Below are 22,546 nucleotides of genomic sequence, written 5' to 3'. Positions count from 1 at the left end.
TTTGCGATAGGAGAGACAAACCTGTTTAAAGCACAGTGCTCCTCTTCGAGGTCTTGCTGGGGACTGCTACTATTTTTTCAGAATTTTTCATCAGATTTGTTTCCATGGCGGATGAACGTCCTTACACATGTTTGTACATGATTTGTGGCTGAGCGATTGAGCAACAGGGATTTGGGAGACTTGTGCAATATTCTCTCTTCAGTACAGAAGTTTGAGAAAAGTCATTCCTTCATCAGTGTGCTGCCAGAGATATGCCCTCAAGGTAGTGTTTAACTGCAGACATTCGAACTATAATGAAAAATAATTGTATTAATTGGAAGTAATGTGTTCATATTCCACTAACGACAGTTGCATTGTCTGGTAAGTTTCTGCATTAGCATTATTGCTGAATTGTGGTGTTGCTGTCCCGTGTTTTATAAGTAGTGTTATTCATTTTGGTTGCTTAAATGAAGGACTTGATATAACTGGACCTAATGACAAGTGCATCCTTTCATACATATTTTCACCTTTGTTGTCAAATAACTTGGCTGATTGTTGAAGTAAAGTTAATATAACTGTTGCAGCCTGGATCATATCTACAGGGCAAGTTCACCTATTGTGATAGAACTCTTTAGTGGGGAAGTTGTCACTGGACGGTCAACTACATGTTGCTGTCCCTCACCCCAGGCACAATATTTTGAGAATTGTGCTGTACTTACACCACAAATTGTGCATTATGCTTTAAAATTTTTAACAAAAATGCATTATGGAGCATCTTTGCAGGATTGTTTGTAAGAGAGAAAGAAAGTCTCAGATTTGTACAGCATCTCAATTATCCTTGCAATCTTAAAAATCTTAACAAGGAAGGAGTGTCATTTGGACTAATGTTGAGTGTCTCTGGGCTTCTGGAGTTAGCTCTGTGTCAAATCAAACCTGAGGTGGGAGTAGAACAAACCATTTAAAGGTGTTCTTCATCCAGATACCAAATAAAATTCTGAATTTTTGAGAGGGAGGCTGCATTAAACTGTGCACTACTCCCTCCATTCATTTATCTCTCCTGATACCGCTGTGTAAACCCACGTAGACATTGATTTAATATATCCTTTTCAACTCATGTGCAAGGTGAAGGACAACTAATTTGAGCGTTTTTAATTGGATACCATTTCATGCTGTTTATACTGACACAACAATATTAGATGGACTGAAATGGTTACTCCAATTAGTGGTGATTCGGGTATGTTGGTGACAACTCAGAGGAGCAATGAAAAGTGGTCTCCTCTGGAATATATTTCCAATGCCAGGACCAGGGGGAAGATTATGTACTGCACCCTATTACTGGGAAAGTGCATTGTGCATGGATTCAAGTCAAACCTGCTTGAGATAATGCACGCTTCAGAAAAGCACGCAACTTGTATATTTTAGGATGGCGTTGAAAGAGTGGGGAGGTCCGAGTAACTCGAACCTCTCTTACATCTCAGCTGAAAGTGTAAAGGTGGCAGGAGATGATCACAGGGGATAAAGAATTTCTATTCCAACAGGTGGCACAGTGGCTCAGTGGTTAGCCCTGCTGCCTCACAGCACCAGGGACCCAGGTTTGATTCTTGCCTTGGGTGACTGTCTGTGTGGATTTTACACATCCTCCCTGTGTCTGTGTGGGTTTGATCCAAGTGCCCTGGTTCCCTCCCACAATCCAAAGATGTGCGGGTCAGGTGAATTGCCTGTGCTCAATTGCCCATAGTGTTAGGTGCATCTGTCGGGGTAATGTAGGGGAATGGATCTGGGCGGGTGACTCTTTGGAAGGTTGGTGTGGACTTGTTGGGCCAAAGGATCTGTTTCCATATTGTAGGTAATGTAATCATAAATTTACATTTATGTAACAATAATATCATAAAATGACCAAAGGATCTTGATGAGAGATTGCAAAGTATAAGAAATCTGAGTATTCATGTGACACATTGAGTCTGCAGAACCTTTTGGGAAGGTCATGGCTGAACCTTCACATCAAAACTATTTTTCTGCCCAATCCCATGTTCCTTGAATCTCTCAGTGCCCAAAATACAACTGCTCTCGGTCTTTAACATCCTAACACTGAGTGAACAAAATCTTCTCATTTCAATCCTAAAGAATTAACCCTTCTCCTGAGACTATGTCCCCCTAGTTCTGAATCCATCGGACAGAGGAAAGTGCCTCTTAGCATTTCGGGTCAAATCTTCCTGTGTAAGTGAGATTGCATTTCTTGTTCTTGGAAATCCAGACAATATAAGCCCATTGTCCCCAGAAATGACTGCATAGTTTGTCATTCAAGCTAATAATTATGTAAAAATGTCTTCACAATCTGTGCATTTCTTTCTGCAGCACTGTTCAATGCTGGGTGTTTCAGTGATATTGGGGTATTGGTCAGAGGCTTGTACAATTAGAGTAGGATTGACGCTATTCTCACTCAGAAATATTTCAAACTGTTCTGAAGCCAACTCCTGTGGCAACCTGTAAATTGCAAACCAACGTCTCAAAACCTCAACAGGTTTGATACTTGTGGTATAGCGCAAAGAGCTGAAAATGTGTTGCTGGAAAAGTGCAGCAGGTCAGGCAGCCTTCATCAGGGCTTATGCCCGAAACGTCGAATCTCCTGTTCCTTGGATGCTGCCTGACCTGCTGCGCTTCTCCAGCAACACATTTTCAGCTCTGATCTCCAGCATCTGCAGACCTCACTTTCTCCTCGTAAAGGGCAAAGAGTCAACATTTTTTCACTTACTGTAGTTATAGGTCAAAACAAGGTTTGCTTTTCCTTCAGTTTCAAAGAACTCAATTTGTACTCATTCCCACAATTTTCTTGTACTGGGCCAGGGAGTGGACCACTGAGCAAGGGAATACACAATGAATGGTAGGATCCTGAGGTGCATTGAGGAACAGAGGGACCTTGGAGTACATATACATTAGTCCACTAAATGTTCAGACCAGGTAGATGAAGTGGTTAAAAAGGCATGTGAGATACTTGCTTGTATACTTTATGAGCAGGGAGGTTATTTTGGAACTGTATAAAATGTTGTGCTGGCCACAGCTCAGCAGGTCTGGCAACATCTGTGGAGAGAAATCAGAGGTAACATTTTGAGTCCAGGGATCCTTCCTCAGAACTCGAGACCTGCTGAGCTTTTCCAGCAATTTCTGTTTTTGTTTCTGATTTACAGCGTCCGCAGTTCTTTCAGTTTTTTACTCATTTGGTCCAATCTCTCATCAAAACCGAAACCCTCCAGCCCAGCTAACATCCATTAATCTGCTCTGCATTCTTTCCAGTGCTATCAGATCCTTTCAATAATGTGGATTCCAAAACTCCACACAATACTCTAGCTGTGGCCAGCACAACATTTTATACAGTTCCAAAATAACATTTTATACAGTTCCAAAAGCTCAGCAGGTCTGGCAACATCTGTGGAGAGAAATCAGAGGTAACATTTTGAGTCCAGGGATCCTTCCTCAGAACTCGAGACCTGCTGAGCTTTTCCAGCAATTTTTGTCTTTGCATTTGTTTTGGACAGACTGAGGTGTACAAAGTTAAAAATCCAACAGGTGGTTGTAGAGGAAGGAGCAGCTCTTTGAAAGCTAGTGCTTCCAAATAAACCTGTTGTTGTGGAGTTTTAATGTTGTCACCCCACTCCAACACTGGCATCTCCAAATCAAGATTAGGAGTAGTTTTCCTTGGAGCAGAGGCGACTGAGGAGGGACATGATTGAGAATTATGAGCGCCACAGACATGGCAAATAGGAAAGACAGAGGGATCAAAGACTGGGGTCTTAGATTTAAGGAAAAGAGGCTTAAAGAAGTGTGAGGACTCTGGAACTCACTGCCTGTAAGGGTTGTAAAGGCAGAAACCCTCATTACATTGAAGAAGTATTTAGATGTGCACTTCCAATGCCAAGTTAAAATCACACAACACCAGGCTTTATTCCGACGGGTTTATCTGGAAGCATGAACTATCGGAGCGCTGCTTCTTCATCAGGTGGTTGTGAAGCAGGATCATAAGACACAGGAATTGTAGCAAAAGACTACAGTGTCATGCAACTAAAATGAGATATTGAACAAACATAGATTGCTCTTAAGTCTTTCATCTTTTAGATTGGGTTACAGGTTTCACTTTATTAATATGTAAATCCCAGAACTTCTTTTAAATCACCTTCTCAAGATAACGTAAAGTTTTATAAAAAAAATGGGGACATCTCAACTCAGACAATGCGTTCAAAGTGTGAGGTCAGAGTCTGTCTGTATTCCAATCTTGAGTCAAACTGGTTCTACTTCCAAAGTGGAATTTACAGAATATTGCATGGACTGGCTGTTGACAGGTTGTGCATTTTTTTGAGCAAAATAGAATGTATCTACAAATATAAGTCTGCAAGTACAAATTTATCCCATAGACTTATATGTGTCTGCGTGTGCAGGAGAAAGAGACAGTGCGCGCATGTCAGTGCACATGTGTTTGCATGTGTGCATGCTTGGTAAAGTGTGTGTGTGGGTATGATGGGGTGTAAGCCTGTGAGAGGGTGCGTGCGTGGGTTTGAGTGAGGTTGTGGGGTTTGTGTGTGTGTGTGTATGAGAGAGACCGTGTATATGACAAAGGATCTGTCTCTGTGTGTGTCTGTGCATATAGTGTAGTGGGGTCACCTGTATTTTGACGGATTCTGGTTGAAGCCATCCTCATGGGTACCGAATATGGCTATCAGCCTCTGCATAGAATCCCTACAGAATGGAAACAGGCCATTTGGCTCAACAAGTCTACACTGACCCTCTGAAGAGTAACCCACCCAGACCCATTCCCTCCTCCATTAACCCCAGACTAATGCACCTAACTTACACATACATCCCTGAACACTATGGGCAATTTAGCATGCCCAATTCACCTGACCTGCACATCTTTAGACTGTGGGAGGAAACCAGAGCACTCAGAGGAAACCCATGCAGACACAGGGAAAATGTGAAAACTCCACACAGACAGGCATCTGAAGGTGGAATCGAACCCGGGTCCCTGGCGCGATGAGGTGGCAGTGCTAACCATTGAGCCACTGTGCTGCCACAACACTTGACATTGTTGCCTATCCTGAAGTCCACTTTGGAGGATGGTCACCCGAAGATCCAAATTTGAAAGTCCCTAGCCGCTGAAGTGTTCTCCAACTGGGAGGGAACACTCTTGTCTGTTGATTGTTGTGCTGTGTCCATTCATCCGTTGCCGTAGCCTCTGCTTGGTCTCACCAATGTACCACGCCTCAGGGCATCCTTGCCTGCAGTGTATGAGATAGACAATGTTGGCCGAGTCACACAAGTACCTACCACATACATGGTGGGTGGTGTCATCACGTGTAATGGTGGTATCTGTGTCGACACTCTGGCACGTCTTGCAGTGGTTGACATGATAGGGTTGGTACGGTGTTGTGGTCAATGTTGTCCTGAAGGTTGGGCAATTTGCTGCAAATAATAATCTAACCTACAACATAGAACGTCACGGCACAGTGCAGGCCCTTTGGCCCGAGATGTTGCCCTGACGTGGAGAACCAATCTGAAGCCTATCTATCCTACACTATTCCATTCTCATCCGTATGCTCATCCAATGACCATTTAAATGCTCTTAAAGTTGGCGACTCTACTGCTGTTGCAGGCAGGGCGTTCCAAGCCCTACTACTTCCTGAGTAAAGAAACTACCTCTGACATCTGTCCTACGTTTATCACCCCTCAATTTAAAGTTATGTTCCCTCACGCTAGCCATCACCATCTGAGAAAAAAGGCTCTGTTCACCCTATCTAACATTCTAATTAATCTTATATGTCTCAATTAAGTCACCTCTCTACCTTCTCTCTAATGAAAACAGCCTCAAGTCCCCCAGCCTTTCCTCATAAGACCTTTCCTCCATACCAGGCAATATCCTAGTAAATCTCCTCTGAACGCTTTCCAAAGCTTCCATGCCCTTCCTATAATGCAGTGACCAGAACTGTACGCAATACCCCAAGTGCGACACCACCAGAGTTTTGTACAGCTGCAACATGACCTCGTGGCTCCAAAACTTAATCCCTGTACCAACAAAACTCTCACACTGTATGCCTTCATAACAACCCTGTCAACCTGGGTAGCAACTTGGTGGACACCAAGATCTCTCTGCTCATCTACGCTACCAAGAATATCACCATTAGCCAGTACTCTTTATTCCTGTTAATGCTTCCAAAGTGAATCACCTCACACTTCTCCACATTAAACTCCATTTGCCACCTCTCAGCCCAGCTCTGCAGCTTATCTATGTCCCTCTGTAACCTGCAACTTCTTCCGGCACTATCCACAACTCCACCGGCCTTTGTGTCATCCACAAATTTACTGACCTGTCCTTCTATGCCCTCAACCAGGCCATTTATAACAATGACAAATAGCAGTGGACCCAAAACATCCTTGTGGTACATCACTAGCAACTGAACTCCTGGATAAACATTTCTCATCAATCACCACCATCTGTCTTCTTTCAGCTAGCCAATTTCTAATCCAAACCACTAAATCACCCTCAATCCAATGCCTCCGTATTTTATGCAATAGCTTACCGTGGGCAAACTTACCAAATGCCTTACTGAAATCCATGTACACCACATCAACTGCTTTACCCTCATCCACCTGTTTCATCACATTCTCAAAGAACTCAATAAGGTTTGTGAGGCATGACTTACCCTTCACAAAACTGTGCTGACTATCCCTAATCAACTTATTCCTTTCTCAGTGATTATAAATCCTATCTCTTATAATCTTTTCCAACATTTTACCTGCAATCGAAGTAAACTCACTGGTCTATAATTACCAGGGTTGTCTCTATTCCCCGTCTTGAACAAGGAGACGACATTCGCTATCCTCCAGCCTTCTGCATTATTCCTGCAGACCCAAGGCATGTTTAAGGTTTAGCAGTTGTTTAAAGGTGATAAGTGGAGGTGTAGGGAATGTCTCGCTGATAATGTGTTGCAGGCTGTGAAGAACATGCCGTACTTTTTTGGCTCCCGAGAAGTATTGGACAATGAAGGGTACCCTACCTTATCTGTTGCAACCCATGCCTGTCTCCTGAGGAGGTCATTATGGTTTCTCACTGTGGCACATCGGAACTGGCGATTGATGAAGTAGGCATCATACCCCTTTCTTATAAGTGAATCCTTGACCATCTTTAGGTGTCTGTTGCCTTCCTCCTCATCTGACCAGATCCTGTGTATGCATAGGGCTTGTCCATAGGGAATGGCTGTTTTCATAAGTTTTGGGTGGGAGTGTAGCATTGTGAGGTTATCTGTGAGTTTCCTTCATGCAGATGCATGTGCCCAAGAATGAGACAGATACTGAACAGTAGTCCATGATAAGTCTGATGTTGGGATGAAACTTGTTGATATCGCTGTTTCGTTGTTTCAGTGACTCCTCGTCATGGGTCCAGAGGAAGAAAATGACGTCAGCTTATCTGGTGTATAGTGTTGGTTGGAGATCCTGTGCAGCAAAGAATCTTGTTCAAACTTGTGCATGAAGATGTTGGCATATTGGGGTGCCAGTGTAGTCCCCATAGCTGTTCCGTGTGTCTGGATGAAGAACTGGTTGTCAAAGGTGAAAACCTTTGAGTCTGACTTAAGATTGGGATACAGACAGACTCTGACCTCACACCTTTGATGGATTGTCTGAGCCTAGATTTATATATTAATGAACTGAAACCTGCAACCCATTCTAAAAGATGAAAGACTTAAGAGCAATCTGTGTTTGTTCAACATATCATTTTACTTGCATGAAACCGTAATCTTTTGCTATAAACTCTGTGTCTTATGATCCTGTTCCACAGCCACTTGATGAAGAAGCAGCGCTCCAAAAGCTGGTGCTTCCAAATAAACCTGTTCCTGGTGATACGTGATTTTTAATTTTGTCCACCCCAGTCCAACACCGTCTTCTCCACATGATTACAATACCAAGGCGTACAAGGCGCTGGGCGAAGTGTTGAAAAATGGGTTTAGAATAGTTAGGTGGTTGCTTTTGACCGTTGCAGATGGATGAACTGAAAGGCCTTTTTCTGTGCTGTAGATGCTTGACATTATTACTGCAAGTTACTTGAGACAATACAGTATTTTGTAGTTTTTCCAAAACTACAGAACCCTCTGGTTGACACATTCTGTAGTGATCATTTCCTTTGTAAGGCTTATTAGCTTCCTCTATGTTGTGCATTCCATGATGGTCATGTCTTGTTAAGTTTGAAATAACTTTGCCCTTGATCTATTTGAAGTGATTATTTCTTCACAATGTTTATGATTATACCTCATATGACTGAAATCAAGGTTAAATGATTTTTTACTTCCCGTGCATGAGAGTGGTCACATCCTTCTTTGTGGTTATCAACTGTTCTCAGTTTCTTGTTAAGTAGGATGCTGACAGAGCACCCTCTGTATACCACTGGCTATTAATTCCTGCATCTATATCTTCCTTTCACACCTAAACCCCTATGATGAGGTGTCGCTTACAAACAAATATTTGCTTGCCATCCTGGTGGGGCAAAACAGAATCACCAGTCAGTACATGCTTCACTTATAGTGTAATAGAACTGTACAGCATAGAAACAGACCCTTCAGTCCAACCTATCCATGCTGACCAGATATCCTAAACTAATCTAATCCCATTTGCCGGCACTTGGTCCAAATCCCTCTAAGCCCTTCCTGTGAATATACCCATCCAGATGCCTTTTAAGTGTTGCAATTATACCAGCCTCCACCACTGGCAGCTCACTCCATACACAGCACCCTCTGCATGAAAATAATGCCCATTAGGGCCTTTGTAAATTTTTCCCCTCTCAGCCTAAACCTATGCCCTCCAGTTCTGGATTCCAACACCTTAAGGAAAAGACTTTATCTATTTATTCTGTTCATGCCGCTCATGATTTTATAAATCTGTAAGGTCAACCCTCAGCCTCCGACACTCCAGGAAAACAGCCCCAGCCTGTTCAGCCTCTCCCTACAGCTCAAACCCTGGAAACATCCTTGTAAATCTTTTCTGAACCCTTTCAAGTTTCACAACATCCTTCCTATAGAAGGGAGAACAGAATCTCACACAATATTCCAAAAACGGCCTTACCACTGTCTTTAAATACTTTACGATACTCCACAGACCAGTTCCAACCTATTCCACTCTTAAGCAGTTGAGACAGTGGAACAATTGTTAATGTATTAACTCGGTCAGAATAGAATGAAATAATCCCTGTGAACGCTCTAAATTCTTCTTTGTTCTCTGGTCTCCTTGCTTTCAAAATCCTCTTGAACTTCTTCTGAACTGGGCCAATACGGTAAGACCATAAGACCTAGGAGCACAAATAGGTCATTTAGCCCATCAGGTTTGCTCTACCATTCACTGAGATCATGGCTAATTTGATAATTCCATTCCCTCCCTCACCATCGATTTAGTAACCAAAGGATGTTACTTTCAATGTCATGAAGCAATGTTTGTGTGTTTCAGCTTTGATGCCATACTCTTGAAGTTGATCAGGGACTTCTATCAGCTTGACAATGTGTTCCACCTCTGTGTTACTGTTCAATTGAAAATCATCACTCCCTTCACCCCATTTACTATCTGATCCTTGATGCTTGGGATCAGCAGACGACCTCAAATAATAAATATTCACTCTCTCCTTTTCCCAGTTCTAATGGAAGATAATTAACTTGGATTATTAACTCTGCTTCTGTCTTGACAGATGCTGGGTATTTCCAATATTTCGTGGCTTTTATTAGTTCTCAGGCAGATGAAAGATTCTGCTTTCCTCTTGACTAGCTTCTCATCCATTTATTCAATACCGTCTCGACAGTAGCCTCTTCCTGTGAGGAGACAAGGGCAGCAGATGAAAGGGAGCAGCCCCACATGCACGCTCCCATCTGAGCCACACACCATCCTGATTGCAGCTATTCAGTGTCGCAGTGTCAATCCTGGAGGTCCCTCCTGAAAGCCCTGCAGATGGAATGGTATTACATGGATTGGAACTGGCTCATCACCACCTTCTCAGGCAATATCAGTGATCTACAATAAATGTTGGCATTGCCAGCAACCCTGACATCTCATGAATATTAGGACCTGGGGCAACCAGGTGCATTATCAAATGATTAAAGTATAGTGCAATAGATCAGAAGTGGAAGAATGTAAAATAATATAAAATCACCATCAGCAATCACTTACTAATGAGTATGATTGTCCACCTAGGACATTTCATATCTCTGGTCATGGGATCTGTGGATCCTTGTGTGACTGATGAGCCCAATCCGAGAGTTGCATCTTCCATCACACATCCACCTGGTGTTTCCAGGAGGTAGGATTGGTCCTTGGCTTCGAGATCCTTGACATTCCTTTCCCTGGTTCCTTTTCTGTACTTTATCTTGCAATGGGTGTTTTCAAAGAATTGTGTTCCCAGGAGTTTCTTTCTGAATGAGGATCAGCCACTTGGACCTCATAGAATACAAGTTCCCTGATTGGGGCTGTTAATCTGGTCCAATCAGGGTGTTCTGGCTGACAGATATAAACAGGAGTGTCAGAGGTTCAGTTCACTCTGAGAGCTGGCTCAGAGGGAGCTGGACCAGTGTCAAGTGCTATGTATTGATGTCTTTGATGGTCAGAACTCTCGTATCCTGAGCACAAAGCTGGCCCAGCAGTGTTGGTTGCTGATGATCACAGCCTCAATACTAGTGCTGTTATTGTGCCTGTCCTCCCAGCTGATGCAGATATCAAATATATCAAAGAATCCTGCATTGACCCTCTGAGGAGCATCCCACACAAACCTCAACCATATCGCGTAATCCCACATTTACCATGGCTAATCCACTTCCCCATTCCTGATGAAGGGCTCCGGCCTGAAACGTCGATTCTCCTGCTCCTGAAATGCTGCTTGACCTGCTGCGCTTTTCCAGCAACACACTCCCAACTCTGATCTCCAGCATCTGCAGACATCACTGTCTCCTAATCCACTTACCCTGTACATCTCTAAACACTACAGATGTTTTTTTTTCCCAGCGTGATCAATTCACCTAAACTGCACATCTTAGGACTGTGGGAGGAAATTGGGCAGTTACCCAAAGCTGGAATCCCTGGCGGGTCCCTGGTGCTGTGAGGAGCAGTGCTATCCACTCAGCCACAGTGCCCTTTGCACCATAACGCATTATCTTTGCACTGTAAAACATTTTTTGTACATTGGTGAAATGCCCAAATATGTCTCATCCTAAATGCTATTGTTTTCTTGCCCCTGTCAGATGATCTTCCTTTCTTTACTGAAGGTGGGTGAGTTATTCTGGGTTATAGCTCTTCACACATACAGTTATTTATTTAATTTAAATTATGAAACTGGACATTGAATATGTTTGGTAGAGTGCCAGTTAAAAGGTTATTATGCACAGTAGAAGATCATGGTTTTGGGAGTAATGTACTGAAGTAGCTCCACAGAGGCTGGTATCCCATCATCAAGTTTCCCTTTATTTACACATACATAGCACTTGACGCTAATCCAGCTCCCTCTGAGCCAGCTCTCAGAGTGAACAGAACCTCTGACACTCCTGTTTATATCTGTCAGCCAGAACTCCCTGATAGGATCAGATTAACAGCCCCAATCAGGGAACTCATATTCTATGAGGTCCAAGTGGCTGATCTCATTACAATCGCTACAGTACAGGCAAGTACAGAAATAAAAGCTGAAACTGCTGGAGATGCTCAGCAGGTCTGTGAACAGAGAATCAAAGTTAATGTTTCAAGTCCATATGACTTTTTCAGAGCTACTGAGTGTATTTTACTTGGGCACGTATAGAAAATCAACTGGGGATATCACTGCTGACCCTGACTCAGCACAATATCTTGGTCATATACCTCAGGTTTCACTACAGATAGTTTAAATACAACCCAAAAGGAGGAAAGATTTGCCTGTATACAACACCTTTCAGAACCTCAAGATGTATAGAAGGTCTTTATAGCCAATGAAATACTTTTGTATTGTTGGAATGTCAGGACTGTGCCAGCACACAGCCTAGTCCCACAAGCAGCAATGCAAACATCATCAGAAAATACATCTTATTGTATATTGCTTGAAACAATAAATAGTGGCAGTTCCTTTTCTGTTTGCATAATATTGTGAGGTTTTTTTCATCTTCCTGAGAGGGTGGATAGTGTAATACCTATCTGAAATACCCCACCTCTGAGAGTGCAGCATTCTCACAGTTCTGCGCAGAGTGTCAGCATAAACATTGATATTAACATCTCCGCAGTGGGATTTCAATCTCCTTCTCATTCAGACAAGAATCCTACCCACTGAGTCATTCTGGTCACAGCTGTCTAAATATTAGCAAACATTAAGATTAACAAGATGCATCTTGTAGTTGGTCTCAGTTTAGGACAGATTGGAATGCCATCCACTATATTATTCTGCTTATCTAAACTTCCAATTTAAATCATTACCTTCTCCAGTGTCCAGGCACATTGTGTGGTAACATGCCCAGATATAGAATCTGTCTTTAAATGATGAAGGGAAAGTCCACAATGGTTATGCAATAATGTTGAGTCAGCTATGCCTCCTGACACCACTCTTGCAATTAAATCATAAGATTCCTCATTCAAGGCCCACTGCAGGGATCATGGCTGGCATTCCAGTGCACTACCAAGGGAGTGCTGCATTGTTGAGAAGACTGGCTTTCAGCTGAGATGGCGAAAATTTTGATGAAAATTCATTCCTGATGAAAGGCTTTTGCCCGAAATGTCGATTTTCTTGCTCCTCAGATGCTGCCAGATGCTTTTCCAGTGCCACTTTAATCTTGACTTTTTCAGCTGAGATGGTCCACTCAATCAGCATCACAAAAACAGATGATCCAATCACAGTCACATTGCTGTTTCCTGAAGCTTGCTGTGAGCAGCTTGGGTGACGTTTTTTCTAAATTGCTGTAGTGACTACGTTCCAAAAAGTACATCAGAGGCTGAACACATTTTAAGATTTTTGTTGTGAAAAATGCTAAATGAGTGCAAGACTAATTTTTAACAGGAGACCTCAAGTAATGTTCTGGAGACCCAGGTTTGAATCCCATCATGACAGATAAAAATCTGGAATTAAAAATGATGACCATGGAACTGGTGCTGGTTAGGAAAAACCCATCTGGTTCACTAATGTCCTTTAGGGATGGAAACTGCCATCCTTACCTGGTCTGGCCTACATGTGACTCCAGACCCACTCTTAACTGCCCTCTGGGCAAAGAGATGCTGGCCTAACCAGCTATACCCAATTTCTGTGAATGAATGAATAAAAAAGTCTGATTAGTCATAGTATTGAAGTTAACTAGAAGAAATTGTTACAGGTAGAGCGCAAAAAATAAACTACATTTTAATTCTTGCAGATTTTGCAGAATTCAATCTAATTACCACTGACTGGCATATTCCTTTGTGGAACATTGATGCTTACAAAAGCCATATTTGTAGAAATGCCTTTGGTGTGAGTTCTAATTGATAGGTGTCTTATTTTTAAAATTGTCCTATGCCTCTGCAAATGAATTTTGACTATCTAATCCTGGACCAGTGCTGTGTGTGTGACGTCGTTTCTAAGGTTCAATAAGAATCAGAACCATGTGTGCCCTTACCGCATGATTCCTTTACTCCACTTCTAAACTCCTTCTGCTGGCATACATTTTATTTATTTATTCTTTCATGGGATATGGGTATCACTGGCATTTATTGTTTGTCCCCATTACCCTTATGATGGCGTTGGCAAGCCACCTTTTTAAACTCCCATAGTCGGTGGAATGCAGGTACACCTGCAGTACTGCTGTCAGGGAAAGAGCTGCGGGATCTTAGCCCAGTGACAGTCAAGAAACATCAATAGATTTCCAAGTTAGGATATGATGTGCCTTGGATTGGAACTTGCAGATGCATCTGCTTGCTCTTGTCCTGAAGGAAGGTAGTGATTATGAGTTTGGAGAGTGTTGCTCATGGAACCGTGCTGAATTACTGCAGGGCATCTTGTAAGTGGTACACACTGCTGTCACTGTGAGTAGGAGGTAGAGGCTGTGACTGGTAGCCTTAAGTGAACAAAATGGACAGGGCAGTTTTTGCAACACTGAATTGTGTATTCAAATATATGGTTGCATTTGAAGACTGATTTGACCAATTGGCTGCTTTACTTTGTTGTGGGCCACGCCAGACCCGCTCAAAACATTTTTTGAGAAGATTTGTAGCTCAGGTTGAGGTTCTGGATGTGGGTTTGCTCACCGAGCTGAAACGTCTGAAAATGAACGTTCCAACTCAGCGAGCAAACCTACATCCAGATTGCTCAAAACATTTCAGCAAGGTAGCCCAGACTCAACGTTTCCAGTTGCTTTGAGCAGCAGTAAAGTGGATATTTCAGGAGTGATGCAGCTGGTCAGAATCCATCAGTTTTAAAACAAAACAGAATTTATTTACAAAGTACCAAATGAAACACAAAGAAAAGAGAACAGAATACAGAATAACTTAACTCATCCAAACACCCAGCAGACTATCCCAACTTAATGATGCTGTTCCAAATTCCTACAACAGTGCTCATAAATACCTCTTGACAGAACAGACAAAATCAAACACAAGGTCTTATAGGAGAGAGAGAGAGAGAGAGAGAGAGAGAGATGGCAGAGCGATTCAGCATGGGACATCTTGCTCCATGTAGTTGATTCTTTGACCAGCAGTCTCAAAAAAAACCGACGAGCAGCTCCTGAACAGCCAGACTACTGAAACCAAACCAAACCAGAGAAAAGCTGAGAGAGGAAAACTGGCCACTCTCCTTTCTTTGTACAAGTATTTGTTTAAAATCTTAAAAGCTTCTTCAAGTTGGTAAAACCAGTATCTATGCATTAATGAACTCGCAGAAAAAGCCCAAGGATGACCTAATCTTGTTAAAGGAGCAGCATCGTCACAGCTTGTGTCAGATTTTACTCTATCTTCATTAAATGTAAACCTTCCATTTCATTAAGACTACCATGACAGTACATTTGACTGCTTTTACTGTGATCAGCAGTTTCTGTCATTCCAGTTTCTGTCATCAGTCGTGAGTTTACATTGAATTAAACACAAAATCACAGAATTACTTTGGTGCCGTAAGAGGCCATTCAGCCTGTTGTGCCTGCTCTGACTCTTCAAATAAGCATCACCACCTCGGGGCGATCTCCTGCCTTTCTCCCATACACTTTCACATTATTTCTGTCCAAATTATCATCCAGTCCCTTCTTTAATGCCTCAATTGAACCTGCCTCCAACACATTTACAGGCAGTGCATTCCACACCCTAACCCCTCACTGGGTGATAAGGTTTACTCTCACACATACCCTTGCCTCTTTTACATATTGTACATCTGTACCCTCACGTTCTTGATCCTTTCACAAGTGGGAACAGCTTCTCTCGATCTACTCTGTCCAACCCAATCATGAGTTTGAAGCCCTCTCTTCTCTCCAAGGAGAGCAGTCCAAACTAAAGGAGGATGGACTTTAGTTCATGACTAAAGTATGACATTCCTGTAACATTCTTGTAAAGTTCTTCTGCACTCTCTCCAATGTATTTGCATCTTTCATATAATATGGGGCTGCAACTGTACGCAATACTCCAGCTGGGGTCTGACAAGTGTTCTTTAACAATTTCTGTAATTTACAAAATAGGAATCATCAGTGAACTGATATCATATTCTAATGTTCACCGTGAGGTTTAGAATGTTTTCAAGCTTGTTGTTTAGATTGCAGAATGAGATGTGATTAAACTGCTGCATTTTCAAATTTAAATATTTCTCCACCGACCATACGCCAAACAGTACATTAAAGAAAACCCCTCATCTCAGTTCCACTGATAGCTCTATCCTTTCAAGATCCGGCGTTAACTGCTGAGATATGACATGGGCTTGGAAGGGTGGAGAAGTGTGCACTTTTACAGCTTTCTGACTTACCCTGAGATGTCACCCAGTTGAATATATTCAATGGGGATTATATATCAGAATATGGCTGCCAGTGTCATAAGAAAAGGGTCAAGAGTGTGGTGCTGGAAAAGCACAGCAGGTCAGGCAGCATCTGAGGAGCAGGAGAATCGATGTTTCAGGCAAAAGACATTCATCAGGAATGAGGCTTGTGGGCCGGGGGTGCTGACAGGTAAAGGGAGAGGGGGGGGGGAATGGGGTTGGAGGGAAGTTGGCTGAGGATGCAATAAGTAGATGAAGGTGGGGGAGAAAATGATAGGTCAGAGAGGAGAGTGGAGCGGATATGTGGGAAAGGCAATGGACTGGTCAAGAGGGTGGAGGCTTGAGACTAGGATAATGGGGGAGAGGGGATATCAGGAAACTGTAGAAATCCACATTCATCCCTTGCAGGTTCCCGGGGTGGAATATGAGGCGTTCTTCCTCCAGGCTTCAGGTGGTAAGGGTTTGACAATGGAGGAGTCCCAGGACCTGCATGTCCTTGATGGAGTGGGATGGGAATTTGAAGTGATATATTTCCCTCCCCACCCCTATTAGCATTCCGGAGGGACCATTCCCTCCCTCATCAGATCCACATCCCCCACCAGCCCACACCCCACTCCTGGCACCTTCCCCTGCCACCGCAGGAAATGCAAAACATGCACCCACACCTCCCCCCTCACCTCCATTGAAGGGCCCAAAGGATCCTTCCACATCTGACAGAAATTTACCTGTACCTCCCCAAATGTCATCTACTGTATCCGTTGCACCCGATGTGGTCTCCACTACATTGGGGATACAGGACGCAAACTTGTGGATTATTTCAGAGAATATCTCTGGGACACCCGAACCAACCAACGCCACTGGGTGACTACTTCAACTTCCCCTCTAATTCCATCAAGGACGTGCAGTTCCTAGGCCTCCTCCATCGCCAAACCTTTATCACCTGATCCCTGGAGGAAGAACGCCTCATATTCCGCCTTGGGACCCTGCAGCCACATGGGATCAATGTGGATTTCACCTGTTTCCTCATTTCCCCTCCCCCCACATTACCCCAGTCCCAAGCCTCCAACTTGGCACTGCCTTCCTGACCTGCCCATCACCTTTCCCATCCTTTCGGACCTATCACCATCTCCCCCATATTCATCTACCTATCACATTCTCAGCTGCCTTCCCCCCAACCCCATCCCCTCCCCCTCTCCCATTTATCTCTCAGCTGCCAGCCCACAGGCCTAATTCCTGATGAAGGGCTTATGCCCGAAACATCGATTCTGCTGCTCCTCGGATGCGGCCTGACCTGCTGTGCTTTTCCAACACTACACTCTTGACTCTAATCTCCAGCATCTGCAGTCCTCACTTTCTCCTCATACGAAAAGGGGTCTAGCTGTGACACAATTTCCCTTGGCTGCCCTCTCTAAGGTATCCTACTCTAACTGGGTTCCACAAGATTGTGTCAGATTGCGAGCAATGTAGTGCCAAGATTACTAACAGTTTGTGCTTGTGTCTTGATGGTTTTACCTGTGAAACCCAGCAGTTTTGTTGTGCACCTTCTGAGCTCCATAAACCTCAGTATTTGCAGTCCGACGCTATGGGTGTCAGCATGTGAAGGTGATCAATACAGATGGTGGGAGTGTGCTCATTCTGATAGACATTGGTGCAGTTTTGACTGAGTGTGAAATCGATAAGCAGAACTGAAATTAGTTTATTTAAACACACGACTTAAATACTTGGCCCTGACCTAAATCTACAAGGTCCAGCTGAAGCGCTTGAATGATATCAGGCAGGTCCATTTCTAGCTTGTAGCCCCTTGGTGAGAGGTTGTTCAGTCATAGTCGGTGAGGAAATCTCAATGCTGTATATAAGACCATAAGATCCTGGAGTGGAAACAAGTCATTCAGCCCCTCCAGCCTGCTTCATCGTTCAGTACGATCATTACTGATCTCATCTTGGCCTCAACTTCACTGTCCTGCTCACTCCCCATAACCCTTCCACTCATTACTAATTAAAAATCTGCCCATCTCCTTCTTAAATTTACTCAATGTCCCAGCATCCCACACTCTAGAGGCAGTGAATTTCATAGATTCACGACCCTTTGAGAGAAGTAATTCCTCCTCATCTCTGATTTAGATTTGTCATCCCTTATCCTAAAACTATGACCTGTCATTCTCGATCGCCCCACATGAGGAAACTTCCGTTCTACGTCTACTTTATCAATCCTGTTTAGCACCTTATATTTGTCAAATAGATCTCCTCTCATTCTTCTAAACTCCAAAGAGTAGAGGCCTAAACTGCTCAATCTCTCTTCATAAGATAAACCTTTCATCTCTGGAACAATTGAGTGAACCTTCTCTGAACTGTCTCCAATACAACTACACCCCTCCTAAAGTAAAGGGACCAGAGTACGCAGGACTCCTCCATTGCCTTGTATAGTTGCAGCAACACCTTTTTCCTTTTACACTCTATCCCTTGAGCAATAAATGTCACAATTCCCTTTCCTTATTACCTACTGTTTCCGAATACTAGTTTGCTGTGATTCGTGCACAAGGGAGGGTTTGAACTACAGGGAGAGGCTGAATAGGCTGAGGCTGTTTTCCCTGGAGCGTCAGAGGCTGATGGGTGACCCTATAGAGGCTTATAAAATCATGAGGGGCATAGATAGGGTAACAGACAAGGTCTTTTCCCTGGGGTGGGGGAGTCAGAACTAGAGGGCATAGGTTTAGGGTGAGAGGGGAAAGATTTATAAGTGGGTCTAAGGAGCAACGTTTTCATACAGTGGATAGTGCACGTATGGAATGAGCTGCCTGAGGAAGTGGTGGAGGCTGGTACAATTACAACAGGTAAAACGCATCTGGATGGGAACATGAATTGGAAGGATTTAGAGGGATAGGGGCCAGGTGCTGGCAAATGGGACTAGATTAATTTAGGACATATGGTAAGAATGAATGAGTTGGACCGAAGGGTCTGTTTCCATGCTGTGCATCCCTATGACTCTATGACACCCAGATCCCTCTGTCCCTGAACCTGTGATGCAAACATTCACCCAAAGGCCAAATCAAAGCAACATTTGATAGTGGCAAATGTGGGAGGACTTTGGTTTTGGTGTTACTAAGGTATGACACAGGTGATCGAAAGACTAGATTATTTGGCTTCCTTCAGGTTGAGTGTACCAGTTGTACAGAGGAACTCATAAATGAGACAGATTTTAATTTTTGTCTTATGTTATCTCATAACATCTTCTAAATGCTATGAAGAGTCATTGATTGGATGGCTTGAAATTAGACATGCTTATTAAAGGTTAGTGGCGTGGAGTGTGACTGGCGATGAGGAACACAGAGAGCAGCAGGTAAGAGTTGTCGAGCAGGGAGTGATGCAGGCATGAAAATCACTAACTGGGGCACTAGGAAAATCTCTGAAATAAACAGAAAAAGTGAAGAAAGGAAGTGGGAAATGAATCACTGATTGTTCAAAAAAAAACTTTGGAAAGGGGTTGGGCGAGGGAAACACTACTGAGAAAACTGAATGATTGCCTGCGATAAGTTAGTGAACGTGAAACATTGATCAAGTATTGTATTAAGAAATGTGAGGAATTTAAAATATGTTGGGAGGAGATGGAATAAAACACAGCTGAAGAGAGGTGCAAAGGTCAGTAATGCCGACAAAACATCAATAACCTCTTCGGAGAGTGATTTCCATTACAGGGCTTCTCTTCCTGGTGTGGCTCGTTTCTGAAGTAGCATCTTGAAATTAAGATTTGGTGCATTTTCCAGCTGCGAAGGGTGTGTAAATAAAATCTGAGATCTTCCCTTTTGCCCCCTTCATTGATTGTGCCAACCTGATGACGTTGCATCAGAACTCAATGAGGACCATACCTTCATTTTCATAAATTTCCATTGGATGTATTGCAGCCCCCTTTCAAAAGAAAGGAATGCTAGATGAACAAACACATGAGCCATGCATTGCATTGAGATTAATGGAATGTGAAGTCCTGCCAATTAAAGATGTTCACAGCACGCCAAGATTCTACTCAGGGGACTGACTTGGCTATCCTGATCTGTTGCTGTTTATCACAGCTGAAAGTGGCATTTTTCCTTTCTGTTTCAGATACATGACGGATGGTGGGCTGGGGCTTTACACTCGTCGACTTAATCGCTTGCCAGATGGAATGGCCGCTGTTCGAGAGAATGTCCAACGCAACACATCTGTGGGCATGGGTGATGCAGACAGGTAGGAGAGTTGATGTTTCAAGTTGGGATGAGAAGTTCCTCAAGAACTTCCAAGCTGAAATGTAACACATTGAAAATTTAACAGCCATTCCTGAGCTTGTTGAAGCAAGGAAGTTTATTGTGGCTGTTTTGTCTGTCATTATTTGTGCTCTTCTTTTGCTGTGACTCATTCTGTTCCATAAAGTTGAGTGAATGAATCTTAATTGCTTTAACCCTGTGTATAGATCAAAGGCAGTTACTTTGTTTGGAATTAAGGTGCAGATGAACAGCTGTTGAATTGACAGAGAGTAGAGATTGGTGGGGATGAATGGTCCACTCAGCTCTGGGTGCAATGATCGAAGTCTATTTCTGTTGACATTTATGTCCACATAGAGTAATTGGTCTCTGTGAGAACCAGCTGCAGCATGAACATTTGCCACGTTTTGATCAAAGTGTATGGACCATGCATTGGTGTCATGATGACAGACAAGAATCACGTCATGATGTCCAAAACAGCCAGAGTTTAGGTGATGGTCCTGAATGAGTTATCGGTATCCAAGCAGGCTACGTAGGCAGGTGTGAACGTAGAGTCATGGAGATGTACAGCACAAAACAGACCCCTTAGTCCAACTCATCCATGCCGACCTGATATCCTAACCTACTCTAGTCCCATTTGCCAGCACTTGGTCCATAACCCTCTAAACTCTTCCTATTCATATACCCTTCCAGATGCCTTTTAAATGCTGTAATTGGATTAGCCTCCAACACTTCCTTTGGCAGCTCATTCCATACATGCATCACCCTCTGCATGAAAATGTTGCCCCTTAGGTCCCTTTTATATCTTTCCCCTTTTACCCTGAACTTATGCCCTCCAATTCTGGACTCCTTGACCTCAGGGGAAAAAAACCTTCTCTATTTATCCTATCCATGCCTCTCATGATCTTATAAACCTCTATAAGGTCACCCCTCAGTCTCCGACGCTCCAGGGAAAACAGCCCCAGCCTCTTCAGCCTCTCCCTGAAGCTCAAATCCTCCAACCCTGGCAACATCCTTGTAAATATTTTCTGAACCCTTCAAGTTTCACAACATCCTTCTGATAAGAAGGAGACCAGAATCGCACGGAAGACCAAACTTAAAAATGAGATTTCCTGCCTGTCGATCAAACTAATTTAGTGAATGTGTCTCATACCTGAGTCTTGAGGGTGTATCAGCGGCAAAGGAATTAAAGGAATCATTTAAAATCAGTGAATATTGAAGAAGACGATTTGCCAGAAGTTTGAAGGGAGCAAGACATTGGGATTGCACTGACAAAAAAGACTATTCATTTGAGGAGACCTTTCCTTCATTGAAATGTCAGACATTACATGCCTTTCTTGTTAAAATATTTACTTAAAGTGTTGTTTTAAGCAATTCAAATCTCTCAAGGCCTGTATTGTTGAAACAGTTGAGTTTCTAACTGATGTGCTTCGCAAAACGGCTGGAAGACACTATACTATGGGAAATGGCCTGTCACAAGTGCCAGGAGAATGTCAATATTTGTCTAATGTTGTGAATTGAGATCATATTGAGTTTGCAACTTGTGCACTTCCTTGACAGCGGCTACTGGTTTTGTGTGGTGTAATCGGTCCTTCGAAAACCATTAGTGTCAATTTTTGTCACAGCAACACACACTAGAATTCAGCACTTTTTCTGAGGAAGCCCGGCTGGTTTGAGTCAGGAAGGAGCCCCCTCAGCTTTCTTTTGTCAGTGGAAAACATGTCTATGAAGCTGAACTGTTGCTTCAGGTAAGGGAAAGATAAAGTCACTAAAGTCCCACTCCCTCGTTAGAAAGAGATGACTGTGAGTGGTTTAACCTGAGCCGAGGGGTGAGATTGAGAAGGTGAGTTGTAGAATCCCTACAGTGCAGAAAAAGGCCATTTGACCCATCAAGTCCACACCAACCCTCTGAAGAGCATCCCAACCATACTATCTCCATAATCCTGCATTTCCAATGACCAATTCACCTCACCTGTACATCTTTAGACTGTGGGAAGAAACTAGAGCACCCAGAGGAAAACTACGCAGACACAGGGAGAACATGCAAACTCCACACAGTGTGGAATTGAACTTGTGTTAACCACTGAGCCCTTCATGGTGACTAATGAATGAAACATGAATAATGAATAATAAAAACATTCTCCTGAATTTGCATCCACAAATGTCAAGGCAATTACCTCAGTCGGAAAAGTCCGGCCCATACTTTGGTGAAGTGATGTTCATCTTGGCATTTCACCTGTCATGGGAAATAGCTGTATGAGATAAACCTGAAGAAGGGTTAGACCCGAAACATTGACTGTTCCACCTCCTGATGCTGCCTGGCTGGCTGTGTTCTTCCAACCTCCTACTTGTCTACCTTGGATTCCAGCATCTGCAGTTTTTTTTTGTCTCTGTA

At 43.2% G+C, this 22,546-nt stretch overlaps 1 protein-coding gene across 7 annotated transcripts in view; it reads left to right on the top strand.

Moving 5' to 3' along the window:
• nav2a (neuron navigator 2a) overlaps positions 1–22,546 on the top strand; it is a 590,475-nt gene that overhangs the window by 346,094 nt on the left and 221,835 nt on the right. For all 7 annotated transcript variants that reach the window (XM_060839109.1, XM_060839107.1, XM_060839106.1 and 4 more), the window contains one exon: positions 20,015–20,137. In XM_060839109.1, coding sequence (XP_060695092.1) covers positions 20,015–20,137 — 123 coding nt within the window. The remainder of the gene's footprint in view (positions 1–20,014; positions 20,138–22,546) is intronic.

The sequence above is a fragment of the Hemiscyllium ocellatum genome, chromosome 18 (genome assembly GCF_020745735.1).
Source record: "Hemiscyllium ocellatum isolate sHemOce1 chromosome 18, sHemOce1.pat.X.cur, whole genome shotgun sequence".
In the NCBI taxonomy this organism is placed as follows: domain Eukaryota; kingdom Metazoa; phylum Chordata; class Chondrichthyes; order Orectolobiformes; family Hemiscylliidae; genus Hemiscyllium; species Hemiscyllium ocellatum.
The sequence above is the reverse complement of the archived record's forward strand: the minus strand, read 5'-3'. Positions and strand labels throughout refer to the sequence as shown.